Source organism: Fistularia commersonii, chromosome 21 (genome assembly GCF_037954325.1).
Source record: "Fistularia commersonii isolate RoL2024-O1a breed Wild chromosome 21, RoL_Fcom_v1.0, whole genome shotgun sequence".
In the NCBI taxonomy this organism is placed as follows: Eukaryota; Metazoa; Chordata; class Actinopteri; order Syngnathiformes; family Fistulariidae; genus Fistularia; species Fistularia commersonii.
The window spans coordinates 3,163,804-3,181,114 of NC_141304.1; the positions used below are offsets into that span (position 1 = coordinate 3,163,804).

Consider the following 17,311-nt stretch of genomic DNA (forward strand, 5'->3'; position numbering starts at 1 on the left):
CACCAAAACGGCCATCTGCGCTCGTGGTCATCAAAACAGCGGTCACCTCTTTGACGACCCTGTAGTTGTAGCTGCTGGTGCTTTCGGCTTTCTTCGGCTTGTCCGCCCCTCCAGACTCGCCCTGCAGGAGAGAACGTGTCAGATCCAGAACCAACCGAGAACGTTCTGACCGTGTCTCCTCGTGCACCTTCTTGTGCTCCGGCTCGATGGCGAGCACTTCGCTGGCGTCCATGCCCTCGTCAGGCCCCTGCCTCTTGTACACCCACAGCTCGGACTTCTCTACGATGGAACGCAGCTGATCCAGGTCCGACTTGATTTGCTTGTAGTTCTCCACGTCCTGGCTGGTGACCAGCAGCTGGACCTTGGCGTGCACAAGGAGTCGTACATGTTTGGAAATGGCTGACGGCAGGAGAGCTCATTTATGCTCAACGGAGCAGTACCACAGGACGTCCTGGGGGGGTTGGGCGCATTGGTAATGCAATATGCTCGAGGGCAACCAGCGAAAGGAGCAGCAAAGAAGAGCAAGACAACATTGCATTTGTCGAGCCTGAGCATGAGCGAGCCCGTGGACAACTGTCAACTGCTTTAGTGACTCGTAAATCCAAATGTAGCCATTTACTAGTCATTTAAACGTAGCTTCCTGCAAATTTCACACTATTTCAAGCTAATTCTTGGTTTTTAGGTCATTTCTAGCAATATTTTCTTATAATTCTTGTTGGCTGAGGCGACATGTTAACATCCTTGTTTCTAAGGCTAGTTACAACCAGCTACATGTTAGCGTTCAAAAAACAAACCACTTCCTGTTTGAGGTACCTGCTTAAAGGCTTGCAGGACCTCTTGTCGCTGGCTGAAGTGTCTGAAGAGCAGATGGAGGGCTCGGGACACAAGAGGGGGATAGTCGTGCATGGTGAGGTGCAGGAGGACCCTCAGGAAGGTACGGCCGCCATGGTCGTCCAAGTCCAGCGGGGTGTTCTCCTCACTAGACGTATGCAAAACATGAAAACCGTGCAACTTTGCTGGGTGTTTTGTTTGGATTCCGGTGTCGGGATGCCGTTACCTTCCGCCGAATATCCCCTCGGCCTGCTCCTCGATGTGCTCGAAGTCCAGTGCTCCTGAGACCGGCAGGTGGTGTCAGGAAAGAAAAACCAGCAGCGCTTTTCAATGCTGATCGGCTTTTTTCATTCAATCTATTATTCATTCAACCATTCACCCTCTCATAGTCCTTATAAGGTAGAGAGAGAGAGAGCTCTTTCAGAGGGACAGCAAATGTTAGATGTTCTAGAGATAAAGACATGCTGAGATGGTTTGGATATGGGCAGAGGAAGGATGGAGAGGATCTGGTTAGAAGGATGTTGAGGTAGCAGCTGCCAGGCAGGAGGTCTAGAGGAAGACCAGAGAGGAAGTTTATGGATGAAGGGAAAGAGGACAGGAAGCCAGTCGGTGTAAGAGAAGAGGAATAGTTGGAGGCATACCGTACCATACCATCCAAAACCAGAAGCTACTCTTCTAGAGGCATTAGGAATTAGAAAAACGGTCCTTTCGAGAAGATTCCGTCTTTGACTTGGAGTTAGTGAAAATGAATTGCCGAGATAGCGGCTTCTTATTTTTTGCGTTCATGGAGTCAAAATGACAACAACTGACCTGGCATGTTGTTGGGACCTTCCACCGCCCCGGCAGGAGACAGGTCACTCTGGGAGTTACTCTCATCAAACTCCCTCTTGAATATGGACAGCAGGCAGGAGATCCTGTAGTCCAGGCGGACGTTCAGGATGAACTGCAGAGGAGGAGCAGAGGGAGGTACTTGTATGCTCCGATGTTCTACTGCCCACTCCGAGCGGGGAACCTTCACATCTGTACCTGCAGGATCTCGATGATTTTCAACTTGGTGTCCATGACCAGGATGTCCTGTTTTTCCGGCTCAGTCTGAGTCTTCACCGGGTCGCCGCTGGCGTTGCTGCTGATGGTGGTGGGAAGGAAGCCGCCTCCTCTGAGGACCACCTGGGACATGAGCTCCCCGACACCATGAATGGACCTGATCACGTTACTGCCTGCAGACGCATGGGGAGCGTCAGGACACTTCCCGGGAGGTAGCTAGAGGTCAGGCTTTAGCCTTCATACCTTTGCTCTCATCTCCTTTGTCCAGCTTGTTGAAAGGGAAGATGGTGCTGACATGCACGCAGTCAAGGATAGCCAGAAGGATCTTGGTGAGCCTCAGCAGGTCACTGAAGTTGTAGAAGCCAAAGTAGATCAGGTTCCTAGACAGGTTCACCACCTGAAAGCAGGAGAGGGAGGTGGACTCAGAAAATGGTCACCTGGGATTGAGTCCTGTCAGAGCAGTTTCCAGCGTTATCATCAGCTGACATCTGAGTGGAAGGACATGGGTATTTCCTTTGAGGAGCCATTGCTAATGCAATGACCTTATAAGGCAAACAGGAAGTCAGTCTGGGTTTCGTACCTCAAAGGTGAGCTTGTTCTTCTCTTTGTCTGCAAATGGGAAGCTCTGACAAACCACATCTCTGAGGTAGTTCTCCACGAACTCCATGGTCTGCGAGAATCGCTCTTTAATCTCGTCTTTGGATGTTCCGTCATTGTCGTAGCTGCAGGAAAGACGACACAGATGGTCGACACAAAGAAGCGGCCAAGAATCGACTCGTCCGCACGCCGGATCGGTCAATTCACTCACTCGTCGATGGCGATCTGTGAGGGGATCTCGGACCAGAGTCGGGCGTATTTGACGGGCGTGACCTGCTCCTGGGGGTCACGGTCCACGTGCATGTGCAGCATCATGCGGCAGAAAGAGGCCCGCAGGTCGTAGGGCAGGTCCTCATCAGACATGCAGCGCAGGATTAGATCCACGTCAAGCTGGCCGGAGATCTTGTTGATTGCCAGGTACTGCCGGTCCAAACACATTCGGGCAAAGAGGTTCAGTTGGTACCTGTGTAGACGCGCACACACACACACACACAAAACACCTGGTCAAAGCACCATGTATGAACAAACCCAAACTAAGTGGTTGTAGACTCCTCAGACGTGCTACCTGTAGTAGCTGATCACTTCCTGGTCCTCCTTCTGGCCCTCCTTGGCATCCTGCGCTAGCTCCCTGATGCTCTTACTGCGGATGTCCTTGTTGCTGTCCTTCCAGAACAGCCACACTTCCTCCTCATCTTCCTCGGACTCCACAGAGTTTTCGCCGAGGGGAACGCCCTCGATCTCGAACCTGGAAAGCACCAGCCTGAGGAGCAGCGAGGCAGGAGAGATCCGAGAATAAGACGGAGGTGACAGCAGCCATGTTGTCTGGTTTGGAGACACAGGAGAAGACAGGAGGTAGCAGAGATGAAGATGTGGAGGTTCCTCTTTGGAAGTGAGAAGGAGGAGAATGAGTCCGTCAGAGGGACAGTACACTCGTATGCTCGACGAGACAAAGTCACACTGAGGTGGTTTCCACATGGGCAGAAGAGGGATGGTGAAGATCTGGGTAGGTCTAGAAGAAGACCTGGAAGGAGGTTTATGGATGGAGGGGAAGAGGACAGGGAGTTAGATGGTGTTAGAGGAGAAGGTTAGATGGAGGCAAGCGATTGGCTGTGGGGAAGGGAGCAGCCCAAAGGGGAAGAAGATACAATGAAGGGACATAGTTGGACTTTCCACCTTCTTTGGATCTTTGACCTTTGAGAGAAAATACTTGAGTGCCGGAAGGAAGCCGAGGTATATTTTCCACATTTTATAATGTTGAGGGTAAGTCAAGGGAGGGATGGAGAAGGCACGTCTGCGACTCACTTGGTTTCGATCAGGATGTCGCCATTGGCGGGGTCCAGCACGGCGTTGCAGATGAGCTCCTGCGTGACGGGGATGGACTTGTTCATGGACACGCACAAGTCGGACAGGTAGTCCAGGAACCTGGGTTCACGGTTCTTGCGGACCAGGCTGACGAAGGTGTCAATCTCTGCGGCGGTGATGTGCTTCTCCAGCAGCTTGCGGTTGTTGTGGAGCAGGGCGGTGATGGTGTCCTCGGCCAGCACGTCGTAGCCGATCTGCTTCTGCATGAAGCGGAACTGTTTGGCGATGTACTCCTGTGGGATCGACGGAGAGTCAGATGTTCCATTTAGGAGCTCCAGCAGACCACCACCGCCTCCAAGATAGACCAATATGAGAGTGACTACCAAATATTGACCTTCCGATGTCCCGTTTTGGACACTTTGCTCCTGAGAACCTCCTCAGGGTGGCAACAGAGGATAAACTACCTTCTACCACGGCCATCTGGTGGCACCATGGTTTGATTCTTGGACACGGATCCCCATGAGGAGAGGGTTCACTGGTTCTATCCAGTGTCAGGAATGTCCAGGTCCAGACTGGACCTCTTAAGATACCTATAACTAAGGGATACAAAGGTGGCTAATGGTGGTGCAGCATTTAAGACGGGGGTCGGCAACCCGCAGCTCCCTTCGGCTTTTGAAAATAATTAACAATTATTTAATTAAAATGTATTTTATTTTAGTGCAAATGTAACTTTAAATTTGACGATTAAGGTGATCTTGTAACATCTACTTAAAACATGTTAAAATATTTTTGTCGCTCTTTCTGCATGGGCGAGTAAAATGATGACAGCACACAGAGAGAGGACAGGATTTTTGGTTTGCTGTCGGTGGAGGATTTGAGTTAAATCTTTTTTTTTTCCAGAAATACAAGACGGGGTGAAATACACATTGCAAATTTTGCTTAAAAGTAACATTCAACCCAACATCTTTTTTTCTGAGTTCAAAATGTTTTGCTGAATTCAGAAATGGAATATCATTTTCTCTGCAGTTGTTCAAAAAAAATAAGGTTATACGGCGTGTTAATTAATTCTAAATTTCAAAAGGGTTTTGTGGCTGTGGGGAAACGGGTCCGAATGGCTATTTGAGTGGTAAAGGTTGCCGATACTTGGGTTAGAACTTCCACCTCACAGCTAGAAGGTCCCTGGTTGGAGTCCCACTGGGAGAGTCTCGCTGTTGGCTGTATGTATCTGAATGAGAGGGTGAATGTTAGAACTCAATATGATGTGACAATGAAAGCATGAATAGCTGTATGTCTAAGAGAGGGTGAATAGTTGTGTACGTCTATATGATGTTTGAATGAGAGGATGAACGTTAAATGTCTTAATATGATGTGACAATGAGAGTGAATGGTTAACGGACTCTGTAATGTGAATGTTAGGTATCTCTGACATATGAATAAGTAGGTGAACAGTTGCATGCCTATTTGACGTTGAATATTATATGTCTCAATATTATGTAGTTCATTATATTATATTATACCCTTGTTTTTCGTAGGGGTTTCGTTCCAAAAAGAACCCGTGATAGGCAAAATCCGTGAAGTAGAAACCTTTATTTTTTTTTACAATTATTATACAATTAAATACACTATTATACATTGCTGCTGTCGTCCTTATGTTTTTTTCTTCCTTCTTTATGGAACGAACGGAAGATTCATTAATTCCGTGATGCCGACCTACAGCCGCATAGCTTTTACCTTCCCTTAGCATGTCCAGAAGTTTAACTTTATCTGCAATAGATAGCATCTTCCGCTGCCTGTTGGGCCCTGCCGCAGGTGCTTTTGTCGGTCCAGAATGTTTTGTCAACATTATGGGTTTTTGAGAAACTCGAAATTGCAAGAGAATTTGCATGTACGTGATGTAAATTTGGCAAGCTGTTTTACGTACGTGTGCATATTAAACTGCAACGTTATTGACGCACAGGTAGAGAAGAAGCGGAGTGACTTTTTTAGCCAATCAGAATGCAGAACACAATGCATGATGCAAATACGTGAAGTAGCGAAACCGTGAAAAGTAAACCGCGTTATAGCGAGGGATCACTGTATAGGACTAGTGAATAGTTGTATGCCTTCATATGATGGGTGAATGAATGTATGAATGTTATTTTTCTCTGTGACGTGAATAAGAAGGTGAATAGTATGTCCCTAGATGATGTGATAATGAGAGGGTGAATTGCTCTATGTGACATGTGAATGTTGTGTGTCTCTATAAGATAATCAATGAGAGGGTGAATCTTACGTCTCAAAATGATGTACCGATGAGAGAGTGAATGGTTTTATGCCTTTATATGACTAGTGAATGGTTGTAGGTCTATATGAAGTGTGAATGAGAGGGTGAAGGTTTGCTTGTCTCTATATGTGGCCCTGTGATTGAACGGTCCAGGGCAAACCCCGACTCTCGCCCAATCACGGCTTAGATAGACACTGCAGGATAACTTTTATTGGTAATGAATGAAGGAATGAATGAATAAAAACGGTTAAAAAAATAACCCGGTGAGGTTTCATAATTAGTTCTAACGTGAGCATCAAGGCCCATTTAGCGCACGTTAGCGGTTCACGTGCAAGTCAAAGCAAACGCCACACACACACACCTGGTTCTTGCGGTAGTCCTGCTGGGAATGGCGCAGGACGCGGTAGCAGAGGCGGCAGATGTGGCGGAAGGGTGCGTGGCGCTGGTCGGCGAGCTCCTCCAGACGCAGCATGGGCCCGTCGCCGCTGTCGGTGAAGGGCGCCTGGAGCAGCTTGAAGATCTGCGTTGGTGGAGACGCTCAGGTTCAGATGGGTGGAGATGGCGGCGGCGTTGAATGTTCAGCCGGTAAGGCATTACCTGCTTGAGAATGTTCTGTTCCCTCATCAACTTCTGCCGCTCCCTGTTCGGCTTGTTGACCATGATCTCCAGAACATCCTGTCCATTGTTGGGGATGTCAACCACGAAGAACACCAGATCTTCCAGGAGCTTGGTCACCGCTCTGGAGATAACCAAAGAAGCCATGACGGTCTAGTTCCTTCCCATTGTCCTGTCAATCATCACCCGCTCGTACCTCCTCTCGTTCTGCGTGATGGTGCCCTTCTCCAGCTTCCCGGCGATGGAGGCGAGGACCTTGCTGGCGTCGTTGGCGAAGTCCAGGTCCCTCACCTCCGCCGGTGAGACAGGCACGATGGCGAAAGCCTCTTTGTCCTCCTTCAGCGCAGAGGTACCGATCTACGGGAGGACATTTCTGAGGTCAGCCCATTGTCTCCGAAAATCGAGAGGATGGTGTGGTGATGTTGGACTTCTTAGAAAACTTCGATGCGGGGAAAATCCGCTCACGGACGTGACCTCGTTTGCGCGAATGTGTGAAAGCGGCGACTTACGCGTAGCATGACGGGCTTCTCCTCCTCCTTGTCGATGGGCTGGTTGGTGCTGTGGACCCAGGTGTTGGTGCACAGGTGGCGCAGCCGCACGTATGAGTTCCTTGAAAAACATCGGAAATCTCATCACCATCTTTTAATAAGCGGGGTGCAAAAAAAGGCCACATCTTGAGTTTTGGGAAGAGAGGAAGAGGACTAGCAGCGTGTGGATGCCCTCTGGTTGAGGGAGGCGGTATTGCAAGCCAGGGAGGGATAGAGACACACGTTACTTAAGGTGATGGGACAATGAGAAGGGGAACGGTTGCATTTATCTGTGTGCAAATGAATGAGAGGGTGAACGATCGTGTGAGGTGGGAATGAAACTGTGAACAGCAATATTTATATATAAAGGCGAAAGATAGGGTGAACGCTTTTATGTCTAAATGGACTGTGAATGAAAGGGTGAAAAGTTTTATGTCTCTATAGGACATGTGAATGAGAGGGTGAATGGTTGTAAGTCTATATGGCATATGAATGAGAATGTGCAGTGTCCTATGCCTCCATAGGCTGTTTGAATGAGAGTGTGAAAAGTTGTATGTCTACAGGATGTGTGAATGAGAGGGTAAATGGTTTTAAGTCTATATTCCATGTACATGAGAATGTGAATATTCCTATGCCTCTATGATTTGTTTGAACGAGAGGGTGAAGGATTGTATAAGGAGTGAATGGTTGTATGTCTCTGTATGCAAATGAATGAGAGGGTGAATAGTTGTATGTCACAATATGGCTGGTAAATGACAAGGTTGTATAAGGTGTGAATAAAAGAGTGAATGGTTGTGTGTGAATGAGAGTGAAAGCTGTATGTCTCTATAGCAGGTGTGCCCAATACGTCGATCGATCGGTCGATCACAAAGGTAGTGTGGGTGGATCCGTGGCATTAAAACGTAGACGTCAGCCTATCACCCTCACTATGAAATTTGTCACTTGACTGACAGTCGGTCTGTGCAATTGAGCTTTTCTGACACAGGCGTGACTGTGCATGTGCAGATAATGGCGCTTTCTAATAAGCTGGCGAGTTAGCCTCCAATTTATGTCTTCTAAACTTATGGGTACAAAAATGAGTGAGGGAGCTGGGACAAGTAAAAAGACAAAAAAGTATCACTTCCATACAGAATAGGCGCTGGACTTTGTTTTAACTCTGTCATTTTCAAAGTGCGTTTGCCTCATCTGCCAGTCTGCCATGGCTATATCGAAAAAGGGAAATGTGGAGCGGCATTTTCAGGCCGTTAATAAAAACGACGACACTGACTTCCCTCCGAAAAGTGAGCTGAGAAGGAGAAAGGTGAAGGAACTAAAATCCCAGCTGTCAGGACAGCAGTCATTTTTCTCCCAGCTAACTTCAACTATGCTGCTGACTCCATTCGAGTCATCGGAATAAGGTATTTACCAAAAAAGTACTCTGTTGTAGTGTGCCATATGGGTTCATGTAGTTATGCAAGATCCACAAACATTTATTGTGTTAGGTATATTCAGTAGCTATATAAATAAATATATATTTAGCATTTTAATGGAGGTAGATCATTTTCACATGGTCATTTGAAAAGTAGCTCACAAGGCGAAAAAGTGTGGGCACCCCTGCTCTATAGGATGTGTGAATGAGAAGGTGAATAGTTTTATTTCTCTTTAGGACATTTAAATGGCTGTAAGTCTAAATGGCATGTGAATGAGAATGTGCATAGTCATATGCCTTCATAGGTTGTTTGAATCGTTGTATGTCTCGATAGGTAAATGAATGAGAGCGTGAATGTTGTATGTGTCTATAGGACATTGAATGACAGGGTGAACGGTCTCTATTTGGAGTTTGAACGAGAGGGTGAATGCTTGTGTGTCTCTATGGCTGGTGAATTGCTTTTTCATATGGGGGGAAAAAAATAACCCAGTCATCCGGATGAATCCATGACTTCCCAGAAGCGGGCAGGAGGTGATGTTTGTCACTGGTTTAATGATTAACCTCACCCGAAACAGACCCGATTCTCAACCTGCTGCGTGAAACATTAACACACGTCTGGTGTGTTTGCTCTTGCGAGGAATCTGAGAAGCCTTCCAGTACCTTGGGACGAGGGAGTCTCCGCCTCTCAATGTGGTCGGGTCCAGCTCAAAGATGGAGGAGATGTCGTTGCCGTCGGGCACGGACACCAGAGTGTACATGACCTTGTCCTGCACGTTCCTCAGCCGGGCCCTCAAGGCTTCCTGCTCCGAATCCAGCTGGTAGAGGAGACAAGATCGATAAGCGCCTGTCAGCGTCATCGACGACAATCATTGGATTTTGGGACTCGGGCGCTATAGAGTTTCTGGGAAGGCAGCGGAGATAACGGAGAGGAGAAGCAGACCCGGCGTCTCCTCACAGCCGAGCAAAGTCAACAATTATTGCACCCGGATTTGATTTGCAGGAGGAAAATGAATTTGTTCCCAGAAGAAGACCTCTCTGTTTACCCAGCGCTCCTTCCCAGAATGACAGGTGGCCATACATGAAGGTGGAGGAGTTCAAGTGCAGAAGGTCAACAGGCGGAGGAGAGGTAAAGATTCACGGGTGAAGGGAAAGGTGGGGGTTGAAGAGCAGCCATGGTTCGGAGGTGAAGATGTGGAGGTTCCCCTTTGGGATTGAGGAGGATGGAGAAGATCAGGAATGAGAAGGACAGTACAAGTTAGATGTTAGGGAGATAAAGTCAGACTGGGGTGGTTTGGACATAAACGGAGAAGATCTGGGTGGAAGGATGCTGAGGTTGGAGGTTTATGGATGGAGGCAAGAGGACAAGAGGTCAGCTGGTGTGAGAGGAGACGGTTGGATGGAGGCAGATGATTGGCTGAGGGAGCGTCCCAAAGGAAAAGATGGAACCGCTCCCACTGTAAAGAACAATGTTCTATTTTTCATTGATTTCACAAATCGTTATTTCTCAAGTTACATAATTGATGACCAGAAATATTTCCAGATGTTCTTCGATCGTCCACCTGACCGAGGAGGAAACGCGTCTGCGGCACCACGCCTCCATCTGCTGGCAGCTGGGTGTACTGAGGGTAAATTATATAATCCGGATATTTAGGGGAGGAAAGTTGTTTTTAGAAGACGTTCTCATCAGAGCGGGCGTTTGGCAAGTTCTGTTATAATCCAGAAAACTGGAATATAGTCGAGCTCAAATCCTGCTCATCGTGATCATAAGAGACAGCTTGTGATTCAGGCTGACAGATGAGGTTTCAACATGAACCTCCATGAACTATGATGATATTTGCAGATGATGATGTGGTGAGTAGTGAGAGCAGGGAGAGGAACATCTAGAGAGGTGGAGGGATGAAGGTCAGCCGCAACAAGACAGAAGACGTGCGTGTGAATGAGAGGAACCCCGGTGGAATGATGAGGCTACAAGCAGTTTGGAGATGTGGAGGTTCCTCTTTGGGAAGATGGAGAAGATCAGGAATGAATCCATTAGAGGGAAAGCACATGTTAGATGTTCTGAAGATGGAGATGATTTAGACATGGACAGAGGAAGGATGATGAAGATCAGGGTGGAAGGATGCTGAGGACAGAGGAGGTCTAGAGGAAGAGCACAGAGAAGTTAGAAGTTAGTTAGAATGATAGGAGGGGGTTAGATGCAGGCAGATGATTGGCTGCGACGACCCCTGAAGGAAGGAGCTGAAAGGAGAAGAAGATACAGCTTGTGATTCTAACAGGCATGAATACGACTGATTGAATATTGGTGATGGGTGGATCGATATGGACGCCCGGTGTTCTGGGCCAATGTTCTTACTGAGGAACGTGATTCCAGACACTCCTCCTCGTACTCTGGATTCACCTGGAATCAAACAAACACATGTGAAAAAATCTGGGAGGAAAAGCATTTCTCAGAATTCAAGATTTTACTGTCAGATCCACTTAAGAAGAAGGTTTGTTTTCTTCTGGAGTCACGGGCGCCGTCACCAGGTGAGAGGGCGGGTTAAACCTGTTAATCGTAGGTCGACATATAGATAGAACTGGATTGTTAATCATCTGACTCTTTTTACTGAATCACAAGTCTGAGTTCTCTTTTAATCCAGATCTTGTGAGTCCTCTGCTTGGCTGCCTTTCTATGAGCACAAGGCGAAACGGACGACTCAGATGATTCGTTCGAAACAGTTCACTGACTCATTTCAGCAGATTCATCAGAAACACTACTGAATCAGATGATTCTTCTGGACCCGGTCACTGACTCGAGTTGGCAGAGTCACCGGAAACACAGCAAAATCAAATGACTCCTTTGAACCGGTTCACTGACTCGAGTCGGCAGACTCACCGGAAACACAATTGAATCAGATGATTCATGTGATTCAGTTCACTGACTCAAGTCAGCAGACTCACCGGAAACTGAATCAGATGATTCAAGTGAACCGGTTCACTGAATCAAGGTGGCGACTCACCGGAATCATGACGGACTCAGACGATTCATGTGAACCGGTTCACTGACTCATGCCGGTCGACTCAGATGATTCTCAACACATAACTTTTGTTCATTTCGGTGTTTTTTTTTTTTTTTTTGTTCGGTTCGGCTGTATCTGGTTATACAACCAGATGCCATTAAGCAAACAGAGTCTACCACCACAAACGGACATAATCCCCTTCACCCTCTCATCCACACTGACTGACAATTTGGGGTCTTCAGTCTTCAGCCGTATGGCCAGGTGAAAGACATCTCTGAGGACTGACCTCTGCGGCCAGGTAATGCCCGGTGGCCAGGTGTTTGAACCTGAAGAGGCTGTTCCAGTAGCCCGCTCCGCCGCGACACGGGTCGTGCTGCACCACCTGCCACCAGAGGACGCACAGATCAGGTGTTCGACCGCAGGGCTCGGTTCACAGTTCACTGATTCGTTCAATTCCTACGGTTCTTCCTCACCTCTATTTCCCATAGGGCTTTGCTGCTGGTAGCCGAGGTAGCCGACTGCCGCCCGGTGGTGCGGAGGAAGACGTACTGCTTCTTCCTGTGGTCGTCGCACGTGAGGAACTTCTCCTGCTCGGCGTGAAATAGCCGAACCACATCCCCCTACAGGGAGAGGTTGGGACAACACTGGTGGTTGTGTCTTGCTAAACTAGAGCGTAAAAATAAACTAGCTTTACGAAACATCTGAGATGGGCTAGTTTAAAACCAACAGCAATTACTGCGGCGATGACATGGAGATGTAAACAGAGCAAGCAGCACGTTACACAACGCATAGTGAGGAAGAAAGGAAGAAATTTGTTGAGCGAGCATCTGAAAGGGCTTAAAGATAATCTCAGGCAGGGTTGCAATCGAACCCGTCCCGCAGCTGCCTGGAGGGCTGCCGATCCAGGAATACCCGCTGTGCTCCCTCACATGGTGTTCCGCTTTGTGAGCGCGTTCATCAAGCAGCCTTTTGTTTCATGGTGAAATTCAGCCGAGGTGCCGGTTGGATACAAAAAAACGGAGGAAAAATGGAGGACGATCGGGCATGGTGGCATTTTTTTTTTAGGCGCAGACGAACCCCTTTCAGGATGACCTCCTGGTTGTCGCTCCATTTCATGAACAGGACGATCTTCCAGCTGGTGTTACAGTTGACTGAATTCACCTGAGGGGAGGAACAAAACAGAGACATGCTCAGCTGGGGAGGGGAGGTGGGGTCAGAGGTCACCGATTGACCCCCCGCCACCAAAACCCGGGGCGGGGGCATACCAATATTTTCCCCCGGAGAGAAATAGCACGGATTCCAATGTGCAAGGCACCCACTAAACTGCACTCCATTAGTCTAACATGAGCTAGCTAGATGGCTTCTTCCCATCCCATCGATCCATCCATCTTACTTCCTGTCCGTCTCTTCATCCATAAACCTCCTCTCTGGTCTTCCCCTAGACCTCCTGCCTGGCAGCTCCAACCCCAGCATCCTTCTGTCCATGTCCAAACCATCTCAACCTGACTTTATCTCCAGAATCTCTACTGTTCAGAACAGACATGTACTGTCCCTCTGATGGACTCATTCCTGATCCCTCCCTCATAAAGAGGAACCTCAACATTCTTCTGTTACCTCCAGCTCTGCTTCCTGTGTTTTCTTCAATGCCACTGTCTCTAAACCACTCATTGTCACATGTCTCACCTCCGTCTTCTCCACCTTTACTTCCAAACAGCCGAGATTCAACGTTCCTCGACCCTCTCCACTGCTCTGGTCTGTTGACCCTAAGCTATTAAATTCCTCCACCTTCTTCATCTCCACTCCCTGTAGCCTCACTGTTCCACGTTCACTCATTCACACACATTTTGCATTCTGTCTTGTTAACCTTCCTCCACCTGTTCCCTGCTCTCACTACGTCATCTGCAAATATCCACCTTGAACTTCTCTGTCACACCTACAGCACACTTCACCTCTGTCTCACAGCTAGCATACATGTCCTGCACCCAGACTTCCTCATACAGTACCAAAGTTCCTCTCTCTGCACCTTGTTGTATGCTTTTTTTGAGAACTACAACTGCACAATGCAGCTTCCTCTGACTTCCTCTGGACTTCTTAGCTAGCATTCTTAACCTTCCTCCTGTGTTAGTTTTCTGGTAGCATCCCCGGTGTTAACGGGTCGGTTTCGACCCGTGTCTTAAATCAGCTTTAAAATACACTAAAAATAAAAACTTAAATTCCAATTCTTTTTCTCATCTCTTGGTTACCTTGTTAGGCTTCCTTATCCATGAAAATATTGGATTCAAAATTTTTTGTTGTGGTTCTCTGGGCCTTTTTATTGTTATTAGTATACTTCTCGATTTCAATAAAAAACAGAAAAATTAACCTCAAGAGAACAATATAAATAAATTAAAGGATGTTGTGTTACCAGAATATTGGTAAGGGGTATAGAACACCTCTCTGAAATGAATTTGTTGATTTATTTTTTTCATTTAAAGCAAATTCTGCATCCGTAGTACTCTTTCTGGGCAAGAAACCATACTGCTGCTCACAAATGCTGACCTCTGCTCTCAGTGTATCTTTCACTGCGAGGGTGAATGGTTGTATGTCTATATGAGACCCTGTGACCAGTCCAGGGTGAACCCCACCTCTCTCCCATTGCCAGCTAGGATAGACCCCTGTACCCCACTACCCTGACTGCAGGATAATATAGAAAATGAATGAAAGCAGAGACAGACAGACCTCATTGCATCCTGGATTGTCCACCAACTGGTGGCTGCTGGCGTGGAGGGGCTGACCCGCATTCACAGGGTTGAGGACCACCTTGTCGCCGATCACCACCTGTCGATTGCAGAAGTCAAATCAACACTGCACCAACCACAGAAGAGGAAAGGGGGGGGGAAGGAAGAGGAGGACATGATTCCCCCTCTTCTCTTGATGGGATTGTCTTGATGTTTTCCCATGACCTGGAATATAGGTGGACCATTTGCAAAGTATTACAGGAGGAGACGCTCATTTTAGTTAGCTTGTCATCAATCTTTACTTTTATAACCCGCTCCAACCCACTGGGACGGTGGGACAAGCGGTGGCCCAGGTCATCCTGGAGATGGGATGGACCTGGACCTCCTCATGTCTTCTGTCCGCCTTCAGACTCACGCTGTCCCCGATGGAGCGGAGCTTGTAGAACGGCTGGATGTAGAACCAGGAGCCCTCGTTGCCGGCGATGTCCAGCATCACCCTCATGGCGTTCTTCTCCAGCAGCGCCGGCAGCCTCTTGTTCACAGTCAGGTACTTGTTGCTCTTCAGGTGGAGGAGCTGGTAAAAACCAGGAGGAGGACATTTACACAGTGATTTGAGAAACCTGCTATGGACCAATGAGGAACCAGGGATGATGGGGAGGGGGCTCACCTGGATGACATTCCCGTACTGGATCACCGTCCCCAGCAGTTTCCTGTTTTCCGAGTCGTTCTGCTTCTTCTCCAGATCGGCGGCATGCTGGGGGGGGGGGCACGGGAGGAGAGAGTGGTGGGTCAGCGGTATCGCCCATCCACGTGCATGTAATAAGGCGGCCGTAAGCAATTTGGCGTGGGGGGTGGGGGGGCACGGGAGGGCCTTCGGTGGGAAACTTTGTCTCGTCTCCACGGCGACGTGGGAAGAGATTTCAATCCCCCACTTCACGATGGATAGCAGATGGCTTTACATGGTATGGAGGCCGATAGGAGTGGATGTCTATAAAAGGGAATTCCACCTCTGTAACTTTATTATTATTATTTTTTATAGGGGGGGGTGCAGATAGTACGCATCTCCATGGTAACGCCACCTCAAACCCTGCCGACGGCTCACTTACATGGAGTTTGTTGAGCAGCACCGTGTCCGTGTTGCCCCCGGGCTTTGCCGCCTTCCAGAACTGTTTCTGGGCCGAGTAGCGGTTCATGGGGCAAAGTCTGAAGAGGCAGTCTGCATCCAGAAAGGAGGATAATGGACACACACACACACACACACACACACACACACGCACACACGCACCAGTCAGGAATAATAAGAGCGTTTTGAATTTCTTGTCAATGGAGACACAACAATACGTGTGTGTGTTTGCATTTCAAACACATGCGCAATTCTCAGGTGCTGACATCAAAAGCCTATTGTGCGGTACAAGGAAGACTGAATGTGTGTGTGTGTGTGTATATACACAACAAGGGGCTGACTGCTGTCAGTCAGATCTGATCCCTATTTCCATATATGGTGCGGGTGCTGGGTGGGAGTGATGTAAGGCAGGTGTGGGGTGGAGCAGTGGGGTGCAAGATGGTGCAAAGAGGATGCTGGGTGGAGCAAGGAAAATAAAGTGGGGTGCAGGGCGGAGCAAGGAGAATGCATGGTGCTGGTGAAGGGTGGGTGCAGGGTTGAGCAAGGGGGATAAAATGGGGTGCAGGGTGGTGCAAGGAGGATGCTGGGTGGAAAAGGGTGGAGCAAGGACGATAAAGTGGGGTGCAGGGCGGAACAAGGTGAATGCATGGTGCTGGTGAAGGGTGGGTGCAGGGTGGATAAAATGGGGTGCAGGGTGGTGCAAGGAGGATGCTGGGTGGAGAAGGGTGGAGCAAGGAAAATAAAGTGGGGTGCAGGGCGGAGCAAGGTGAATGCATGGTGCTGGTGAAGGGTGGGTGCAGGGTTGAGCAAGGGGGATAAAGGGTGGTGTAGAGCTGCACAATGAGGATGCACGATGGTGCAAGGAGGCTAAATGGTGGTTCGGGGTGGAGCGACGGGGATAAAGGGTAGTGCAGGGGGGTTTGGGGTGGAGTAATGAGGATAAAGGGTGGTGGAGGATGTCGGAGAGAGGGGATGCAGGATCCAGAATGAAACCGCTCCTTCCGTTCGACCAGTCAGATCAGTTCCTCCTCTGAACAGTGGCAGCGCTACGTTAGCAGCTCCGAGACCACAGGGCCGAAACGCCGCCACGTCAAGACCCGGCCTCTCCCCCATCCACCCCCGACCGAAACGTCTCCTTGGCCCCGGGCCATCCTCCGACTTCATCTCCTCCTCCTCCAACCGAGAGCGGAGGAAGGCGCAGCGACCCCAACCGTTCTTCCCCCCTTCCCCGGTCTCTCCTCCAGCTATTACCCCAGCAACGTGACCAAATAAGGCCAGCCAAGAGAAGGGGAGTGGGATGACAGCGGGAAGGAGGAGAGGGTGGGGATTCCCTCCACCCTCCTCCACCCCTCCTCCATGTTCTTTCATCCCCCCCCCCCCCTTCTCCTCGCCGAATTCCTCCAACTGTCTGACATGGAGTTAATGGCCTCTATCTCCTCTCCCCTGCCAGATATGGTCGACTTCGGTCTGACCCAGAGCGCCGCTGGGAAAAACACAACGCAGAAAGAGGAAGGAACCCAGAGGAGGAGGAGAGAGAGAGGAGGAATGTGAGCAGGCCGGATGGTGCAGGAGAAGAGAGGCCGGCTGCGAATGGAGCCCCCGGCCGGTCGGCTGCAGCTGATGGGGCTGTAGATAAAATCCTGGCGGCCTCGGAGGGCTGGATGAGGAAGTGCACGCACACGCACACACACACACACACACACACGCTCTTCACGCTTTTTTCATGCGACGTTCCATCACCGACGCTGGAATGACATGGCTTCATCTCACTTTAGCAAACCAGACCCAGGGGAGGGGTGTGTGCGTGTGCGTGTGCGTGTGTGTGTGTGTGTGTGTGCATGTAAGAGAAGCCACAGCGAGCGCACCGACAGGTCGGACCGGTCTT

General features: G+C 49.0%; 1 protein-coding gene across 8 annotated transcripts in view; it reads right to left on the reverse strand.

Moving 5' to 3' along the window:
- The window catches only part of LOC147222073 (inositol 1,4,5-trisphosphate-gated calcium channel ITPR1), a 55,720-nt gene that overhangs the window by 29,388 nt on the left and 9,021 nt on the right, over window positions 1–17,311 (reverse strand). For 5 of the 8 annotated variants that reach the window (XM_086168356.1, XM_086168354.1, XM_086168353.1 and 2 more), the window contains exons 4-26: window positions 15,410–15,519; window positions 14,971–15,057; window positions 14,719–14,877; window positions 14,305–14,403; window positions 12,664–12,747; window positions 12,060–12,206; window positions 11,873–11,968; window positions 10,941–10,985; window positions 9,248–9,402; window positions 7,162–7,261; window positions 6,849–7,009; window positions 6,635–6,776; window positions 6,399–6,557; window positions 3,775–4,067; window positions 3,038–3,232; window positions 2,684–2,935; window positions 2,456–2,597; window positions 2,119–2,272; window positions 1,858–2,048; window positions 1,642–1,774; window positions 1,058–1,112; window positions 814–979; window positions 47–361 (exon numbers count right to left, since the gene is read on the reverse strand). In XM_086168356.1, the coding sequence (XP_086024482.1) occupies window positions 47–361; window positions 814–979; window positions 1,058–1,112; window positions 1,642–1,774; window positions 1,858–2,048; window positions 2,119–2,272; window positions 2,456–2,597; window positions 2,684–2,935; window positions 3,038–3,232; window positions 3,775–4,067; window positions 6,399–6,557; window positions 6,635–6,776; window positions 6,849–7,009; window positions 7,162–7,261; window positions 9,248–9,402; window positions 10,941–10,985; window positions 11,873–11,968; window positions 12,060–12,206; window positions 12,664–12,747; window positions 14,305–14,403; window positions 14,719–14,877; window positions 14,971–15,057; window positions 15,410–15,519 (3,440 nt within the window). The remainder of the gene's footprint in view (window positions 1–46; window positions 362–813; window positions 980–1,057; window positions 1,113–1,641; window positions 1,775–1,857; window positions 2,049–2,118; window positions 2,273–2,455; window positions 2,598–2,683; window positions 2,936–3,037; window positions 3,233–3,774; window positions 4,068–6,398; window positions 6,558–6,634; window positions 6,777–6,848; window positions 7,010–7,161; window positions 7,262–9,247; window positions 9,403–10,940; window positions 10,986–11,872; window positions 11,969–12,059; window positions 12,207–12,663; window positions 12,748–14,304; window positions 14,404–14,718; window positions 14,878–14,970; window positions 15,058–15,409; window positions 15,520–17,311) is intronic. The other 3 variants (XM_086168358.1, XM_086168359.1, XM_086168355.1) reach the window with 1 other exon arrangement.